This window comes from Gymnoscopelus microlampas (genome assembly GCF_963454915.1).
Source record: "Gymnoscopelus microlampas genome assembly, chromosome: 23".
NCBI classification, from domain to species: domain Eukaryota; kingdom Metazoa; phylum Chordata; class Actinopteri; order Myctophiformes; family Myctophidae; genus Gymnoscopelus; species Gymnoscopelus microlampas.
In genome coordinates this window covers 15303155-15321864 of record NC_139960.1, presented here as the reverse complement: position 1 = coordinate 15321864, position 18710 = coordinate 15303155, and the positions used below count along the sequence as shown (strand labels likewise).

Sequence of the window (18710 nt, the reverse complement as noted above, 5' to 3'; positions counted from 1 at the left end):
CTGTATCGGCCACATTGATTTTCTTTTTTGAATAAAAATACTAAATACACACATCTTTTAAGTGTAGAATGTAAACAAAAATTTTGAGCAAACCTGCTGTTTCTCATTTTTGATTGTTTTGAGATATTTCAGTTGTGAAAGATGAAGATTTAGTTTGTTTTGAGGCTTTTTGTTTCAGTTTTGTACTGCATTACATTACTGCAGATGTCAACCAAGAGCTGGAGAGAAACATGTTTTATACATCATAAAGTTGTGCAAAGTTACTAATGTGAGTGTCTTCTTTAGCAAGATCTGCAAGTTGCAACTCTAGTCATTGAAGAGATCATTTCATCAACAGAGAGGTGGTCTGTCAGGTTGTGTGTACATGAGTGTAACCACTTTATATCTGGCATCCCAATGTGGGGCATGTCATTATAGAATATAGTCAAAATAATCTCAACTACATCAAAATATTCTTAAAGTGCCAAAAGTAAAAGTAGTCATTATGCAGAATATCCTGTTTCACAAGCTATCATTATGTATCAAATCTTTTGAAAATAGCAGATCTACAAGCTCAGGACGCACGTTGAATTGCGTCAATTCTACAAAGTAACTACAAAGTACTACTAACAAATAATTGTAGTGGAGTAAAAGTACAATATTTGCCTCTGAGATGTAGTGGTAGAAATAGCCTAAAAGTATTGAAAATTGTGAAATACAAAATGGTACTTCATTATTTGAGTAAATGTAATTAGTTACTTTCCACCACTGATAAATACATTTTTGTAAGTGAAGACAGTGCAAGGGACCCTTTTTTTGCTCTTCAAGTTTACTGGCACAATAAAACTGAACTTTAATTCACATTTGTTTAATCAATCAACGTTCACGAAACAACATAAGAATGATAATCACTGTCAGGTCATGGGCTACTCATAGCAGCTATTTGAGTTATTGTCAAAATAAGATAAAGACATTACAAATATTACATTTTCATATAGAATAAGAATTTAAATGATTAAAAAACTGTCTTAAATTATTTTAATTGTTCTATACAAACATTGTGATGTTCATGTAAATTGAACAATTGTAAATGATTCAATATGCTATAAATTACTCTATAATTATTTGAATAAATTAATTCAATGCACAGTGAAGTGGTACAAGGCAAGGTCCAAACATTGCCACAAGGTGGCAGATCTATCTACTAGGATTGACCTACTCTCTATTCTATGAACACTTTTAAGGATGAAAGGCAATCAAATTATCCACTGAGCTGTGTAAATTACACAGGAGAACACAACCTTATACCAGTGCAAATCGTTAATTCCACATATTTGATAACAGGAGGATGCAATCAAGCCAACAGAGAAACAATGAGGACGACCATCAATGTATACTCCATATTCAGCCTATAGTCTAATCTAAGGCAATTAACACAGAGTCAACTGGAACTGTCTTTATTTGTTGTCAATTAATACCTTTATTAATACCTTTATTAATTCCCTTAATAATGACCCTGTGGTTTAGGTCAACAGTGATGTGTTCGTTGCACAAGTGCTTGTCCAAAAAAAGAGAACAGATCTACAAGCTCACAACGCGTGGCGATGCCATGCGTTGTGAGCTTGTGGATCTGTTCCTTTTTTGACCAGTGTCATCTATTATGCTTCCTATGGTGCTTCCTATGGTGCTTCCCTGTCATCTATGGTGCTTCCTATGGTGCTTCCCTGTCATCTGGCTCGTTTTGCACCAGTTCGGCAAAAGCTAAGGTATGGCAAGGTCATATGACAGCATTAATATCAAAGGCCAAGAATCACTCATAGGTTAATAGTATGCCAAACAAAGGCTACATTGTAACACATCAATCTGCGCAAATAGCTTGAGACAACATCTAGCCTTTTCAAATGCAGTATATATATGTTTTGCACAAAATGCCACAAATCATGAACACAGCTCCCGATTACTGGGAAACTTTGCACACACACTCACAGTAGGCCAAGGAAGAGCCTCCACCCCAAATTATTCACATCGGCCTCATGGTGGCGCTTACAACATTCCTTTTGGCTAATAACTCTTGAACAGTAGCTTGTACAATCAAAATATCTTTCCCCTGGATTCCTTGGATTCTCACCCTCTATAGGCCCCAGCCACTTGTGCCAGATTACATTTTCTGCCATTTTGTTTTCTTCTAAACACACATTTTGCTACTACTACTCCTACAGATTTTGTCCAAAACTCACACAAACTGATACACATTATTTCTGGGGTAATGTGATCCAGATAAGTGGCTATGACACACACACACACACACACACACACACACACACACACGCACGCACGCATGCGCGCGCGCGCCCACACACACACACACACACACACACACACACACACACACACACACACACACACACACACACACACACACACACACACACACACACTATTCTGTTTATATTCTATTCTATTTATATTTAATAATCCTTTTAGAGTTTGTTTTATTGAGTTGGTTATGTTAACCTGGGTTAGGCTACTGTTTGTTATAATTTGCAGTTAATATAATGTTTTTAGATTTCATGCTGTCAATGACAATAATCACGGTGACAACATGAGCCCCATAATGTGATACAGCCCTAGCTGTAGAATACAACTCTCGTAGACGTATTTATGATTCTGACGGAATCATAAATACGTCAATGAGAGGAAATCAGATGTTGAGTCGCAGAAAGCCCAGGTTATCAACATTGTGCTGTCTTGTACAGTATGTTAAATGTGTTGTGTACCTTTAAGACAGGAGCCCTAGTTGAACTAATTTAGTTGATATAATACTAGCCTCGGTCCCAGCCTCACTCATCTGCGAAGAGAAGCGATATAATACAGGTTCTTGTGAGCAGTGGTGGAAAGTAACTACAGTAAGTACATTTACAAGTACTGTATAATTTTGAGGTATTTCCAATTGTCTATACTTTTACTTCTACTTCACTACATCTCAGAGGCAAATATTGTACTTTTACTTCACTACAATTATTTGAACACTTTAGTTACTAGTTTACTTTGCAGATATAAATTATTATATTATAAAACATGCATTAAAGGTAGGGCAAGTGATTTTCTTTGGTTAAAATAAATGTTAAATAGCTCTATATTCTGATAGTACTCATTGCTATAGAGTGTTTGTTCAGTAAAAGGAGTCTCCTTGTCTCTCCAGCTCTTTATTAAACAGAATGCATTTTCGTTTCAGTTTCAGTTTCATCTTCAATTTAAATCAGGATATAGATTAAACAAGTGAAATTGGAAGTGATGACACTAAGAAATGAGCAGACAAAATTGGAACTGGAACACATAAAATTAAGCGTAAATATGGGTACTTTCTCCTGATTGGCTGAGATTTTGACACCTACCAGAAAATGTATTTTCTGTTTATTAAAGGTGTAGTGAAATGAAAAATATGTTTTTCACACTTTTAGAGCATATCCGTGGTCATCATATGGGCATACCTAACAATAGATGCCAAAAAAAATGAAAAAAAAACATTTTTGTGTATTTTTACATCTAAAGTCCCTAAAAAGCCAATCTTAATTACTTCCTGTAAACGAAAACGTGCTGCGTGATGACATAACTCGACCTTCGTGAATATAAATTAATCTTGATTACATGCACCTGTTTGATTCCCATAGCTGCACGTTCTTCAAACACAGCTGATTTTAATTACAGAGATACTCCGTTTTGAATCTCATTGAAGATGAGTGTATTACTCATTTTAAACTTCATCTGCACACTAAAATATGTATCTGAAAACATTATAGGTTAGAAATAAGCCAGGTAGTAGCAAACGCGCTTCACTGGCCGTCTCTCTCTCACTTGTAAACAAACACTAGCCGTGTTGCCCACGGCTGAAGTGATTGAGATCCAACGTCCCATAGCCTGAAGGGATGGGACCTTCTGATTGGATTAGAGTCGTTGAGCCGACGTTTCAGGCTGAACCTTCAAAATAAAATGCCCGAAAATGTCACTTCAGTGCGTCTTTAAAGAGCTGGAGAGACGGGGAGAGTCCTGTTACTGAACCAACACTCTATAGCAATGATTACTATCAGAATTTGGTGCTTCAACCTTTAAACAAAATACTTTTTGTTTAAACCAAAAAATATCACTTAGGCCTACCCTACCTTTAACCACTTAAGCCCGATTAAACCACTTAAGCCAGAAAATACAAGCTCTACAAGCTCACAATGCATCGCATTGCAACGCTTTGGGAGCTTGTAGATCTACTATTTTCAAACATTTTAGTACTTTTACTTTTGGTACTTTAAGTACATTTTGATACCAGTACTTTTGTACTTTTACTCAAGTACATTTTTAATTCCAGACTTTTACTTGCAACATAGTACAGTACTTCCACATTGCAGTATTGATACTTTTACTTAAGTAAAACATTTGAGTACTTTTTCCACCACTGCCTGCCTAGTTGAGCTAATTTGGTTGATATAATACAGGTGTGTGAGTAGGGTGCAGGCAGGTGATGTTAATCAGTTCAGTTGGTCAGTTCTCACTTAGAAGCAGCAGACACACAGTACACTGTCCCTGTAAAAGTTTGGTTACCTGTTTCAGTTCAGCCTTGAGGGAAGCATCGTTGGTATGATATGTTTATTTTCAATGTTATTTCTGATATTTTGTGTGACACAAATGGATATTGCATTTTCTGGATTTCATTACGTTTGCAACTATTGTATAATAAAGGAAACCATACCTACAGTACCTGTAACCTGCTAAAATGCACCTATCGTACCTACGTACAGTATGTATTTACCTGAAAGTGTTATTGTATGCAAGCTAAATGAGTGTATTATTTGACTTGTACAAGCTTTACAGTATGTTTATTGTATCATACATGTGCATATTGTTTTCTTTCCAGTTTTACACTACCTTGGATGTCACTTTAAACAAGCAAAGACGTCTGTGCAGGGCGCATAGGAGTGACAGAACAAACATGGCGCCCAGTTCGAAAACTATGGAGAAGCAGCATAAAGAAGACAATGTCGTCAAACTTGTAACACAAGGGAAGGTTTCAGGACAGTTTAATCAACACGGTTTCAGTAAACTGTCACCTCTTGTGCGCATCGCTTTGAAAGACATTATCAGTGAAGAGCTTCTGGCAGAAGACCACATTTTTCTGGGCTTCATCAAAAGTGGCCGATACATCCTCTCCTACACCAAAGTTGAAGAGCTGATGTCAGATTCAGGATCAGATCGATTGTCGGGCTGTAACTACACTCTGTTTTGGTGGGAGTTTAACCTGCACAGTAAACTCAAACTGGTCCAACAGGTGAAACTCTTTGCAGATGTGGATGCTGAAGTATACGACCTGATGAGTATCCAGGTGTGTGAGTGGCCCAACGACGACTCCAACATTGCCATATTTGGCTTCGAAGCACAGAGCACCAGCACAGATCAGCTCATGATTAGCCTGCAGAATAATAATGAATTAAGCTGGTGCTACTGTTTCTTCACCATTGCTCCCAACCCTCCATCCAAACCCTGCTCTCACTGCTCAGCCACTACCTGTGGGTGTGGTGGTGGTAAATGCCTGGAACACGGCTATGCGCTCCACGGCCAGTGTTATGCGGACTGTCCCTGCCCCTTCCAGCCAGCGTTACAGCTGAAAAAGGACAAGGTCATCCTGTTGAAAGGAAGCAGAATGTTGGTGGCCTGTGCCATCTACCCGTGTCCAGCAGGTGAGCAGAGCCAGTCATGTCAGATGCTCTACGCCAAGAGAGCAGCTCCTCCATCAGGTCAACCCTCCTCTTCTGCTTCCATGCTACCTCAGGGATCTGCTGAAGGCACACATCCATCCAACGGGTCCACTGCTTCCTCCTCCTCCTCCTCCTCACCAACCTGGCCCTCATCGTCCTCATCCTCCTCATCCTCACCAACCCGGCCCTCATCCCCCTCATCCTCACCAACCCTTCCCTCGTCCTCATCTCAAGAGGCAAATATCTACGTCGGCTATCAACGCCTCCACTACCACCTCCCACAGCCAGGGGCAGAGGGAGAGAATGTTAGACGTTGTTTTGTACGCGCTACAGATCTGGAGGGCAGGGACCAGAAGTTGGTCACCGGTGGTCCGCATGATGGACAGAGCTTGTGTGTGGAGGAGATGGCTTTGGATATTTGTCATCTTCTTAAAGTGTTGCTCCATGGTGATGCCGTCTGGGACCCTCGGAGTCGGTCCTCTGACTTTGACTTTGTCATGCTGGAGATGTGTCCAGAGACCGACAAAGTTATGATCGGAATTGCCCTGTTTTGGAAACGTGAGGAGCGCAACATGCAGGTCAGCTGGGACCTCAGCACAGGGCTGTGCAGTGTCATTGGGGTCAGTGACCTCACAAATGACCTCCCTTACAAGCGTCGTCTCTATGGTCGCGCTGTGAAGTCTCACAGGAAGTCCTGTGTGGACGCGGTGATGGAGTGCTCTGTTCCAGAGAGCAGCTCGAACCACGTCAACGTCATAGATGCAGATGCAGATCTGCCCAAAAGTGTGTTGGCAGACACTGAGCGATGCACCTGGGTGACAACAAGATGACTGTATCGGCCACATTGATTTTCTTTTTTGAATAAAAATACTAAATACACACATCTTTTAAGTGTAGAATGTAAACTTTAATGTTGAGCAAACCTGCTGTTTCTCATTTTTGATTGTTTTGAGATATTTCAGCTGTTAAAGATGAAGCTCTAGTTTGTTTTGAGGCTTTTTGTTTTTAGTTTTGTACTGCATTACATTACTGCAGATGTCAACCAAGAGCTGGAGTGAACCATGTTTTATACATAAAGTTGTGCAGAGTTACTAATGTGAGTGTCTTCTTTGGCAAGATCTGCAACTCTAGTCATTGAAGAGATCATTTCATCAACAGAGAGGTGGTCTGTCAGGTTGTGTGTACATGCATGTAACCACTTTATATCTGTTATCCCAATGTGGGGCATGTCATTATAGAATATAGTAAAAAATAATCTCATCTACATCAAAATATTCTTAAAGTGCCAAAAGTAAAGGTACTCATTATGCAGAATATCCTGTTTCACAAGGTATCATTATGTATCAAATGTATAAAAATCTTCTGAAAATTGCAGATGTACAAGCTCACGACGCTTGTTGAATTGCGTCAATTCTGCAAAGTAACTACAAAGTACTACTAACAAATAATTGTAGTGGAGTAAAAGTACAATATTTGCCTCTGAGATGTAGTGGTACAAATAGCCTAAAAGTATTGAAAATTGTGAAATACAAAATGGTACTTCAGTACAGTATTTGAGTAAATGTAATTAGTTACTTTCCACCACTGATAAATACATTTTTGTAAGTGAAGACAGACTTTAATTCACATTTGTTTAATCAGTCAACGTTCACGAAACATAAAAATGATAATCACTGTCAGGTCATGGGCTACTCATAGCAGCTATTTGAATTATTGTCTAAATAAGATAAAGACATTACAGATATTACATGCAAGTCTTAAATTGTTTTAATTGTTCTATACAAACATTGTGATGTTCATGTAAATTGAACAATTGTAAATGATTCAATATGCTATAAATTACTCTATTATTATTTGAATAAATTAATTCAATGCACAGTGAAGTGGTACAAGGCAAGGTCCAAACATTGCCACAAGGTGGCAGTATCTACTAGGATTGACCTACTCTCTATTGTATGAACACTTACAAGATGAAAGGCAATCAATGTATCCACTGAGCTGTGTAAATTACTTAATGATAAATAACTATTACATTCTTATGGTGTCTATTCAGACTCCTTGTCAACAGAGTCAAGTCGAGACTCAAGAGTATTTTCATCAACAAGAAAATTCTATCTATCCATCTATGTGCGCACACGCACACGCACACACACAACTTTATGGCACATTTTACATCGAGGGGCCCACTCTTATGTGCCCACTTGTATCCTGTGAACCTCCTTAATATGGAGAACACAACCTTCAATCAACCGTCAATTAATACCTTTATTAATACCTTTATTAATTCCCTTAATGACCCTGTGGTTTAGGTCAACAGTGATGCGTTCGTTGCACAAGCGCTTGTCCAAAAAAAGAGAAAAGATCTACAAGCTCACAACGCGTGGCGATGCCACGCGTTGTGAGCTTGTGGATCTGTTCTTTTTTGTACCAGTGTCATCTATTATGCTTCCTATGGTGCTTCCCTGTCATCTATGGTGCTTCCTATGGTGCTTCCCTGTCATCTATGGTGCTTCCTATGGTGCTTCCCTGTCATCTGGCTCGTTTTGCACCAGTTCGGCAAAAGCTAAGGTATGGCAAGGTCATATGACAGCATTAATATCAAAGGCCAAGAATCACTCATAGATTAATAGTATTTCAAACAAAGGGCTACATTGTAACACATCAATGTGCGCAAATGGCTTGAGACAACATAAGCCTTTTCAAATGCAGTCTATATATGTTTTGCACAAAATGCCACAAATCATGAACACAGCTCCCGATTACTGGGAAACTTTGCTCACACACTCACAGTAGGCCAAGGAAGAGCCTCCACCCCAAATTATTCACATCGGCCTCATGGTGGCTCTTACAACAGCCCTTTTGGCTAATAACTCTTGAACAGTAGCTTGTACAATTGAAATATTTTTTCCCTGGGTTCCTTGGATTCTCACCCTCTATAGACGGATTTCCGCGCGACGTCATCACAGAGCAGAATGCGCAATCTGCGCATGCCTGGGGGTCAGTGGGGGAAAGGCGCGTTCGAAAATACAGCCCTGAGCGGCAGTGAGCGCACTGGCCAATACAAACTAATAGGCGAGTGTGCTCCGGTGCGTAATTTCCAAACGCACCCATAGGCTTCCCCCCGCAGCTGCGCGGTCATATTCCTCTCATGTTTACTAACAGGAAACCTCCCTATAGGCCCCAGCCACTTGTGCCAGATTACATTTTCTGGCATTTTGTGTTTTCTTCTAAACACACATTTTGGTACTACTCCTACAGATTTTGTCCAAAACACACACAAACTGATACACATTATTAGAATACAACATTAGGAAACAAAACCAAATAAGCAACTACACAAAAACCACAACCCAACTGCCGAATATTTACAAGCAATTTACAGAAAAATAAGCTTATAATACGCGGACATGGCAACGCATGACCATACAGTTTTAACGGATGTTGTTGATTATGGAGCATTCAAATTAAAAGCTCAAAACACAGCCCTCCATTGGCTACTGGACCCGGAAGAGTCCAGGACGAGCCCGTTAAGTCACGCCCACGATCACAGTTTGCTCACATGATATGAAACCTTTCACAATGATCTAGTTGTGTGTGTGAAATATAAACATGAAATAAACACTTTTATCTTTAATTATATCACCATAGATCTAACATGGATGAGGACGGCTTACCGATCGTCGGGTCTGGAGTTGATCTGACTAAGGTTAGTGGTTCCATGCTCATGAGAAAGACTATAATGTATTTAAAAAGGCTGTGTATGTATACTGCATTACGACGTTACATTACTTTAATTACGTTACATCGTTACATTCATAACAGATCTGTTGTTCCTCATCAGGTCAGATAGAGACTTAAAGCCATGGATCACACGACAACGGTCGTCTGTCACGAGTGGATGAACTTCAACATAGTGTTTGCACCTTTTCCATTTACGGCCCGTACATCTACATAAACGTTCATATTTCAAATATAAAGTGCTCACACCATGGCCACGGATGTTACAATTATGTACGGGCCCTCAGAAGTTCCCGTATGTTCCGTATTGTTCAATAAAAAGCATTTTAATCCGATCGATGGCCATTTTCGCATAGAGGTATAATGCATCAGCGTGCAATACACCTCCCAGCCGATATGGTCGCGTAGTTGAAAGTGTATGGTGAAAATACGAAGAAAATGGCCACCAATCGGATTAAAATGCTTTTTATTGAACAATACGGATGATACGGGTACTTCTGAGGGGACGTACATAATTGTAACATCCGTGGCCATGAGGTCAGCACTTTATATTTGAAATCTGAACGTTTATCTAAATGTACGGACCAAAAAGGGAGAGAGTGCAAACACCAGGTTGAAGTTCATTCATGTATGGGCAAGTCAGATTGATAGAGACTCTTAACGTTATGTTGCAGGAAATCATGGCTGGATTATGAATAGCATTGTGTGTGCATCATCACAATACAAGCCTCAGTGTTAATAATGTATCCATTTGTAACTCTCTGAGGATGCAGATGTAACCAAATTTGTACCCTCGCGGCTTATCTTTACACCCTCATTAAATGTTGCGTTATTTATAATTATAAGTGATAATATATACACCAGTGGTTCTCAAACTTTTTCATGTCAAGGACCCCTAAATTGACACTTATTTAGCCCGCGGACCCCTATTTGAAAAGATATGCCAGACATTTACGGCTCTAGCAGTGATTCTCAATCATTTTAATTGTTTAAAGGACCCCTAGTTTGACATGCATTAGGCTACGGACCCCAATTTAATGACATTTCTATTTCTGGGACGGCAGTTTATATTTTAAAATCAATGTTAATGTAACTCAGAGTTACAGACCCATAAGGGTTCATTTGGTTCCCAACTATCCATAATTTAGCTGGGGACCCCCTGGAACTCCCTCAAGGACCCCTGGGGGTCCCCGAACTCCACTTTGAGAACCAATGATATACACTGTTAAAATGAGTGTTAAATAGCTCTATATTCTGATTCCGGCTCTTATCCAGTTTAAAACCCTGGTGCGTGCTAGCCTTTAGGGCAGTGAAAGGAACAACTCCTTCTTACCTCCGGGCTGTGGTCGAGGCTTACACCCCTGCCTGACCACTTCGGTCTGCCGCCTCGGGGCGACTGGTTTCCCCGTCGCTCAGTGGTCCTTCTGGCCGATCTACGCGGTCACAGCTTTTTTCTGTTCTGGCCCCACAGTGGTGGAATGAACTCCCCACTGATGTCAGGACAGCAGAGTCACTGCCATTCTTTCGCCGCAGGCTGAAAATCCACCTCTTCAGGAAACACTACCCTGACCCTTCCTCTTAGCCTTGCCAACTTGTTGTCAATTATTTCTACGAGCTCTTGTTTTATTGGATCTTGTTTATTTTGATACACTTATTGGTTTTAGCTCTTGCTCATTTGTTGATTAGTTTGATTTGTTTTGATTGATTAGTAGTTTTCTTGCCTACCTATGTTGAATGCACTTATTGTAAGTCGCTTTGGATAAAAGCGTATGCTAAATGAAAATGACCATAATGTAATGTAATTCAGGTAATCATTGCCATACACAGTGTTTGTTCAGTAACAGAATAAACAAGTGAAATTAGAAGTGTAACACAAGACCCAAATAAATGTTCTGATCAAATTATAACTGGAACACTATAACATAAACTGGTGCTCTCTCCTGATTGGATGAAAGTGGAACCCACCTGGAAATATGTCTGTGTATTAAAGTGCTGGAGAGACAGATAGACCCCTGTTACTGAACACTCTCAGTGATTGCTATAAGAAAATAGAGCTTTAACCTTTTAACAACAGCAAAACCTTTTTTATTTTAACCAGTAAATATCATTCACTCTCCCAATAGCACTCATATTTTACTGTGTCAACTTCAACGTCACATCACAGGTTTACCAATATCTATAATTGATCATGTCTGTTATTGATGATCACGTTGTCTCTATTGAACATCATGTAGCCTATAGATTATTGACCACCATGATAATGTCTGTTATTGATGATCATGTCTATTGACCATCATGATAATGTCTATTATTGATAATCATGTCTCTGTTCCTATCAGGTCCCAGCCATACAACAGAGGAGGATTGTAGCGTATCTCAATCAGTTCATTGTTCACACAGTCAGGTTTCTCAACCGCTTTTCAACAGTCTGTGAAGAGGTAATGCTTCAGTCTCTACCATTTACCCTGCAATGATTACTTCACCCTCTTGGCTGGGTCACTAGTTACTTCTAAATCAATGTAGCGGCTGATTAACACAATGCTGTTCTTCTGTCACAACTTGTCTCTCACAGAAACTTGCAAGTATATCCCTCCGAATACAGCAAATTGAGACGACACTAAGCATTTTGGAAGCAAAGGTCAGCTATTCAACTTGTCTCCACATGTGTTCAGTGATTCTCAACCTCTGTTTTTGGAACCCCGGTCAAAGAACATGTTCGGGTCGCAAGACAAATTTCAGTGCGAACTGACAATAAAGTATTATCGTATCGTATCGTATGTTTATTGTTAGACTTGATTTGGTCAGATATGGACTGTCATTTGGTCCAGAATTCCATTACCGTCTACTTACTGCAGGTATAGAGATAACAGTGAAACTCTGATCAAATAGACATTATTGTATGTTCTCTAGTTGTATTTACTTGTAGGACTACATGTAATTATGGTGAAGATTAACTATGAATCGTTTAGCTGGGGAGCCATCTCAAGGACCCCTGGGGGTCCCTGGACCCCATGTTGAAAACCAATGCATTATGCTATCTTGAACACTGAACACTTCTTAATGGCGTTGTGTGCATATGATATTCATATAGAGTAGAGTCTGTGTTTGTATTGTGCTATAAGCTATATAGTGAATATTCTCTCAATCTCTCCACAGCTGTCCTCTATTCCTGGGTTGGAGGATGTCAAAGTTGAGAGTATCAGTCAGAACCAAACAGGAGAGACCAATGGACCTGTAGTCAATCAAAGCCAAGAAAATGGTTCTGCTCCTGCAGTGGTGTCAGTGCCACCTCCAGAGGTACATAGAAATGCTTAGATGCCTTTTGTTTTGGGTCCGATGCCAATCCCGATTGGAGAGTTCTAGACCAGGGGTCTTCAACGTTTTCAGGCCAAGGACCCCCTAGCTGAGAGAGAGATGAAGCAGGGGCCCCCTACTCTATATTGTATAAAATTGTGTTTCAGATTAAAGTTTATTTTTTTACTTAGTCTGCTCTTTTTTCCCTCTACACCTATAGCCTCTTTGCCAAAAATAGCCGATCTACAAGCTCTCAACGCCTCGCAGCGCGAGGCGTTGAGAGCTTGTAGATCTGCTATTTTTTCCTCAGAAAAAGGATGCTAGGGTTCAAGTGGTTAAGGTAAAAAAAAAAATCATATCACACAACGATTTGGCGGACCCCCTGTAGTAACTCTGAGGACCCCCTAGGGGTCCCGGACCCCCTGTTGAAGACCCCTGTTCTTTACCATCAATTGGCGATGTTTTGACCCACCCTTTGTAAAACAGATGTAAACACTTTAACCATTATTTTACTATTTGGCTATTAAAACATTGCAGATATACAAGCTCATAGCGCTATGAGCTTGTATATCTGCTATTTCTTTTTTAAGATCATGATTTTTTTGCAAATCTTTGAATATATATATATATATATATATATATATATATATCTGCTGTATATCTGCTATTTTTGAATAGCCAAAGTTTCCCAGTCTTAATGGGTCAATGCCTGAGCGTGTCTCTGCCGTCTCATGAGCTGTCAGCCCGCCTTCATTTGCAAAAGTCATGAGGACGTTGATTGAACCAAAATGAGCGCTCCCCAAAGAAATTGACTTGGGAATGAATGGGAACGCGTTAATTACAGTTAAAACTAGAAAATGTGCTCCTCGGAGCACAGGTCTCCGCCAGCGGACCCGTGCTATTTTAACCAAAGGAAATCACTTACCCTATCTTTAACCATAGTTTTCTAGAAACGTTCTAATTCTACAGCTGTGTTCTCAGTTTGTACTGGAAAGTACTGTTCCTGATTGATCCTGTCTAAGCTATTTATATTACATATTGTGATGTCACGTGAAGCTTGACCAATGTTGGGTGTTCTCAGACGGACACATACAGAGACGGACGGAGAGGAAAAGATACTCTCCATTAATCCTGTCAATATTACATATTGTCACGTGTCACTTGACCAATGTTAGCTTGGCTGATGGATAGGTGTGTCACTTCAAAACATATAAATGATGTTTTGAAGTGACACACCTATTTATAGGTCTCTATTTCATCATGCGTCTCGCTAGCCAATCAAAGCACACCCTTTCAACATATTGTCACGTGTCACGTGAAGCTTGACCAATGTTAGCTTGGTGGACACACGGAAGGACGAGAACGAAAACATAGTCTCCTGGCGGAGACAAAAATGTATCAATTCATATTTTATCAGAATATTCCTCTTCCCCTCTACCAGACCTCTCAGAACGTACCAGAACCTACTCAGGAGCCAACAGAGCCTGCAGCAGAAAACATCATGACAGTGGCCAATGATCCACGCTATGCCCGATATCTAAAAATGGTCAAAATGGTGAGTTTACCATGAAACTCACACTGTTAAATCCTCATTATTAATTTAACTCTGAGAGTGTATAAATGGAACCAAATGGACCCTTACAGGTCTGTAACTCTGGCAGTGTACATGTGGAACCAAGTGGACCCCCATGAGTCTGTGGGCCCTATTTTGCACGTCTTAACTTAAATGACTTGACCTGGAAGCGTGGCCAATGCTGTTCTGCTATATTGAGTGGCCAAACAGCATTGGCCACGCCTCCTGGTCTTAAGTTAAGTCCTAAGACCTGGTACTTAAAGGAGAATTCCACCCGACGTTTTTCTTACCTTTTTATATGATATTATGATATCCTAGGACATTGGTTCTCAAAGTGGGGTCCGGGGACCCCCAGGGGTCCTTGAGGGAGTTCAGGGGGGTCCCCAGCTAAATGATGGATAGTTAGGAACCAAATGGACCCTTATGGGCCTGTAACTCTTGAGAGTGTACAAAATTTGTACACTCTCAGAGTTAAATTAACATTGATTTTACAATATAAATTGGGGTCCCAGAGATATAAATGCCATTAAATGGGGGTCCATAGCCTAATACATGTCAAACTGGGGGTCCTTGAAATTCAGGCATGCAAACAGCCCCGAGGTGAAAAAGGTGACAACGTGTTGTTTTCTTTCGGGTCAGGTGTCACACAATTGCCCTATTTGGGTTCAAAAAGGTGACTGTAGCTGAAAAGTGACACTTTTGCATACCTGGAAATTACTGCTAGAGCCGTAAAAAATATTCTCTTAAGGGGGTCCCTGGCATATATTTTGAAATGGGGGTCCGCGGGCTAATAAGTGTCTAATAAGTGGCAAAATAGGGCCCTGTAACTGTGATTTTACTGTTAGTGTATCAACCACATAAACTGCATACATTCCTGGGGGGAAAAAAACAAATCAATTTGTTTTGTTTAACTTTACCTTCTCTTTCACAGGGGGTCCCAGTCATGGCGATAAAGAACAAAATGGTGCTGGAAGGTCTGGATCCCAACCTGCTTGAGTGAGTGCTTTAATTACCTTCAGTGCTGTTAAGCATTCAGTCACATTTCATTATAACACATGTCTGTCTGTCTGTCTGTCTGTCTGTCTGAATGAACCAACCAGGTCTCTATGGTTTTAATAAGTGGTGGAAAAGGTACTCACATTCTTTACTTAAGTAAAAGTATCAATATCGCAAAGCAGAAATACTCTGACTGTTACAAGTAAAAGTCCGGAATTAAAAATGTACTTGCGTAAAAGTACCAAAGTATTGGTATCAAAATGTACTTAAAGTACCAAAAGTAACAGTATTCATTGTGCAGAATGTCCCATTTCACAAGTTCAAAATGTTTTAAAAAATCGTTCGAAAATAGCAGATCTGTGAGCTTGTAGATCAGCTATTTTCAAACGGACGAAATATATGTAGGGCTGAAGTGGTTAGTGTATGTTTTGCAATAATCAAAATCTACACAGCAACTAGTAACTAAAGTTTTCAAATAATTGTAGTGGAGTAAAAGCACAATATTTGCCTCTGAGATGTAGTGGAATAGAAGTAAAAGTACAGAAAATTGGAAATACTCTAGTAAAGTAAAAGCTCCTCAAAATTGTGCTTAAGTAAAACATTTGAGTACGGTACTTTTTCCACCACTGCATACATTACATACACAGTATACAGTTCATAACATGTAACCTTCTTGTCGTGGCTTACTGTTCACAGCTCACCAGATGCACCTGTGCCTGACGACGGTCAGAGGAACACAGAGGGACAGGATGATGAGGACGACAGCTCTGGTTCTGAATCATCTTTCAGTGACTGACATGCTTCCTCCGTCCTCTACCAGCACCAGAACACTGTCTGTTTGGCACCGGCACTTATAGCTAGACGTGCCTTTACTTGCAGCCGTACTTGAATCCATCGGTGTGCGCGTTGAGAGAAGCATGAATTTCTGATTTCTTCATCGTACGACGGATGTCGCGCACCGAAAATAGCCGATCTACAAGCTTGTAGTTCAGCCTATATTCAATTCGTAATTGAGGCACGTGTAGGATGTTGAATAATGACGTATAATACAGGGCTTAAGTGTTTAATCAGACTAACCGATTTAGTCGATTATAAAAAATCCCATTAGAACTTTCCCATGTTGCTTTGTTGATAATATGAAATGTAAAATATATATATATATATATATATATATATATATATGTATGTATGATATGAAATGAAACGCGTCTGGATTTCAGCAAGATGGTGATTGGTTCTAAATGTCAGTTTCTATATATCTTTGGTTAATTGTCCAGCCCTGGTCAGACAGTCATAGCAAGGTCTCTATCTCTGGTAATAATTGCGTTTAGTGTGAAAGTCATTTCAGTGAGAAGGAAATGAAATGGTCTCTTGTTGGTCACTTACTGACTTTTCATCAGTAATTCATAGAACACAGGACTGTATAAAGTAGTTTTATACAAATACTAACAACGTATATATATATATTATTGTCTCCTTGCATTGCTGTGTGTACACAATGTCCTATTTTTTACAGTTGAATGTCTTTGAAAGAGATTGTCTAAAGTCACATGCTTTCGCAGTTCTGTCTGCATTTGTTGTGGATTAGTTGTAAGAGCTACTTTATTATGTTAAAGCTTCAGTCTGTAACTTCTATGTTCTACCCAAGAGACAAACCTGGAACCCCCATGGGATGAGCTATTTCCCCTCTGGGTTGTATGCACTACCTCTTGTCCACCAGTAGGTGTCCCACCTGACCGCAGGATCTTAATGTCTCAATGGAAGAGTAGAGAGACCACCTCCCACCTGCATTGTGGATCTGCTATTTTCTCTATTTTGGAATAAAAGAAAATGGATATATTTTTTACAGATTTGGACAAATCCCCAATTAGGGTCACACATTAATTAAACTGTTAAATTATAATATTTTCAAACATAACTGTCAAACATAGCAGACAAAGTCTACATTTTCCAAAAGGAAATGCATGTATTTACTATTTTTTTCTAAATGACCAGAGGGGGGATATCAAAAGCAGAGGCAAGGATTTACCGCCCCCCACCCCCAGTAAATCTAACCCTTTGTTTTCAACTGGACTTGGAATGAATATTTGTCATGAATAAAATGTTGTAAATTTTACTGCACAAATACATGTTTCATTCTGGTGCCATGAAGAAACCATTAAACCATAAAAATTAATGTTACACCTGTGGACCTGTGATGTGACAATGAAACTGATTCTGATTAACGAAACGTGCAAAATTGGTTCATCCATGGATTGATCTCTTATTTCATCACTGTCAGGCAGAAACCAATGAACAGTGATGGAAGAAGTACTCACATTTTGTACTTACGTAAAAGTATCAATACCCTATTGAAGAAGCAGTCTGTTAGAAGTACAAGTTCGGTATTCAAAATATATTTGAGTAAAAGTACAAAGGTATTGGTAATCAAAAGTACCAAATGTAGAAAGTACTTATTATGCAGAATGTCCCATTTCACAAGTTTTCAAATTTGTTTTTTTAAATAGCAGATCTACAAGCTCACAATGTGTCACATGACGATGCAAATGGCCCAAATGTATATAGGGCTGAAGTGGTTAATGTATGTTTTGTGATAATCAAAATCTATAAAGTAACTAAAGTTGTCTAATAATTATACTGGAGTAAAAGTATAATTACTTCTGAGATGTAGTGGAGTAGAAGTACAGAAAATTAGAAATACTCCAGTAAGTAAAAAACACCTCAAATTGTACTTACTAGTCGGAGTGGTGAGATGTCGGAATGGAGAGTGAACACCACGTCGGGTATGTGAGTAAATGTTCTAGTTACTTTACACCACTGTCAATGAATGCTCTATTTTACACTTTGTATGACAGTGTCAAGAAAAAGTTTAACATTTTAATTTCCGCAACAAAACATGCCCAAAATAGGGACGCCAGGTTGCAAGTGTGTGTTTTATAAATTATATTTATATTTAAGTATTAACAACAGCTTGTGACTAAATAAAAACTACATTGGAACACGGGGGTTTATTTTTTTGCATTTCTTGAAAACTAACACTTTTGGACACACAGGGTTTAGAGCCTGACCGCATCAATATGAAAAGAAAAAACAACAAAAAACATGATGCTTAATACATTGGCTGTGCCAAGGGTAAATTAGTAACGCGCTTTACTCAGACCATAATGCCCTATACTGTCAAATGAACTCTGAGAGTATACAAATGTAACCAAATGGACTCATTTGGTTGTTCATTGTTGTTGATGTTAAGTTAGGTTGGGTTATACTGAAGGTATTTTGTGTAACATCTTGTATATGGAGTGTATAGGTACAACACTAAAACCACCACAGCTATTGAGTGTTTTATTTTGCTGTGAGCTTTGCCTGAAATAAACAGTCAATACACG

The 18710-nt window shown here is 39.4% G+C and overlaps 2 protein-coding genes across 2 annotated transcripts; both read left to right on the top strand.

Moving 5' to 3' along the window:
• Positions 1-4960: 4960 nt before the first annotated feature.
• On the top strand, positions 4961-6553 carry LOC311039557 (DDB1- and CUL4-associated factor 15-like; the record flags this gene model as incomplete). The annotated part of the gene is made up of 1 exon (XM_084049498.1): positions 4961-6553. The coding sequence occupies one exon, from the start codon at positions 4961-4963 to the stop codon at positions 6551-6553; it is 1593 nt and encodes a 530-aa protein (XP_083905624.1).
• A 2716-nt stretch (positions 6554-9269) lies between these two features.
• On the top strand, positions 9270-16473 carry washc3 (WASH complex subunit 3). Its single transcript, XM_084050512.1, has 7 exons — positions 9270-9429; positions 11801-11899; positions 12034-12099; positions 12618-12758; positions 14197-14310; positions 15260-15324; positions 16021-16473. Exons 1-7 carry the CDS (start codon positions 9379-9381, stop codon positions 16118-16120), a joined length of 636 nt encoding a protein of 211 aa, XP_083906638.1. The 5' UTR covers positions 9270-9378; the 3' UTR covers positions 16121-16473.
• Positions 16474-18710: the final 2237 nt, after the last annotated feature.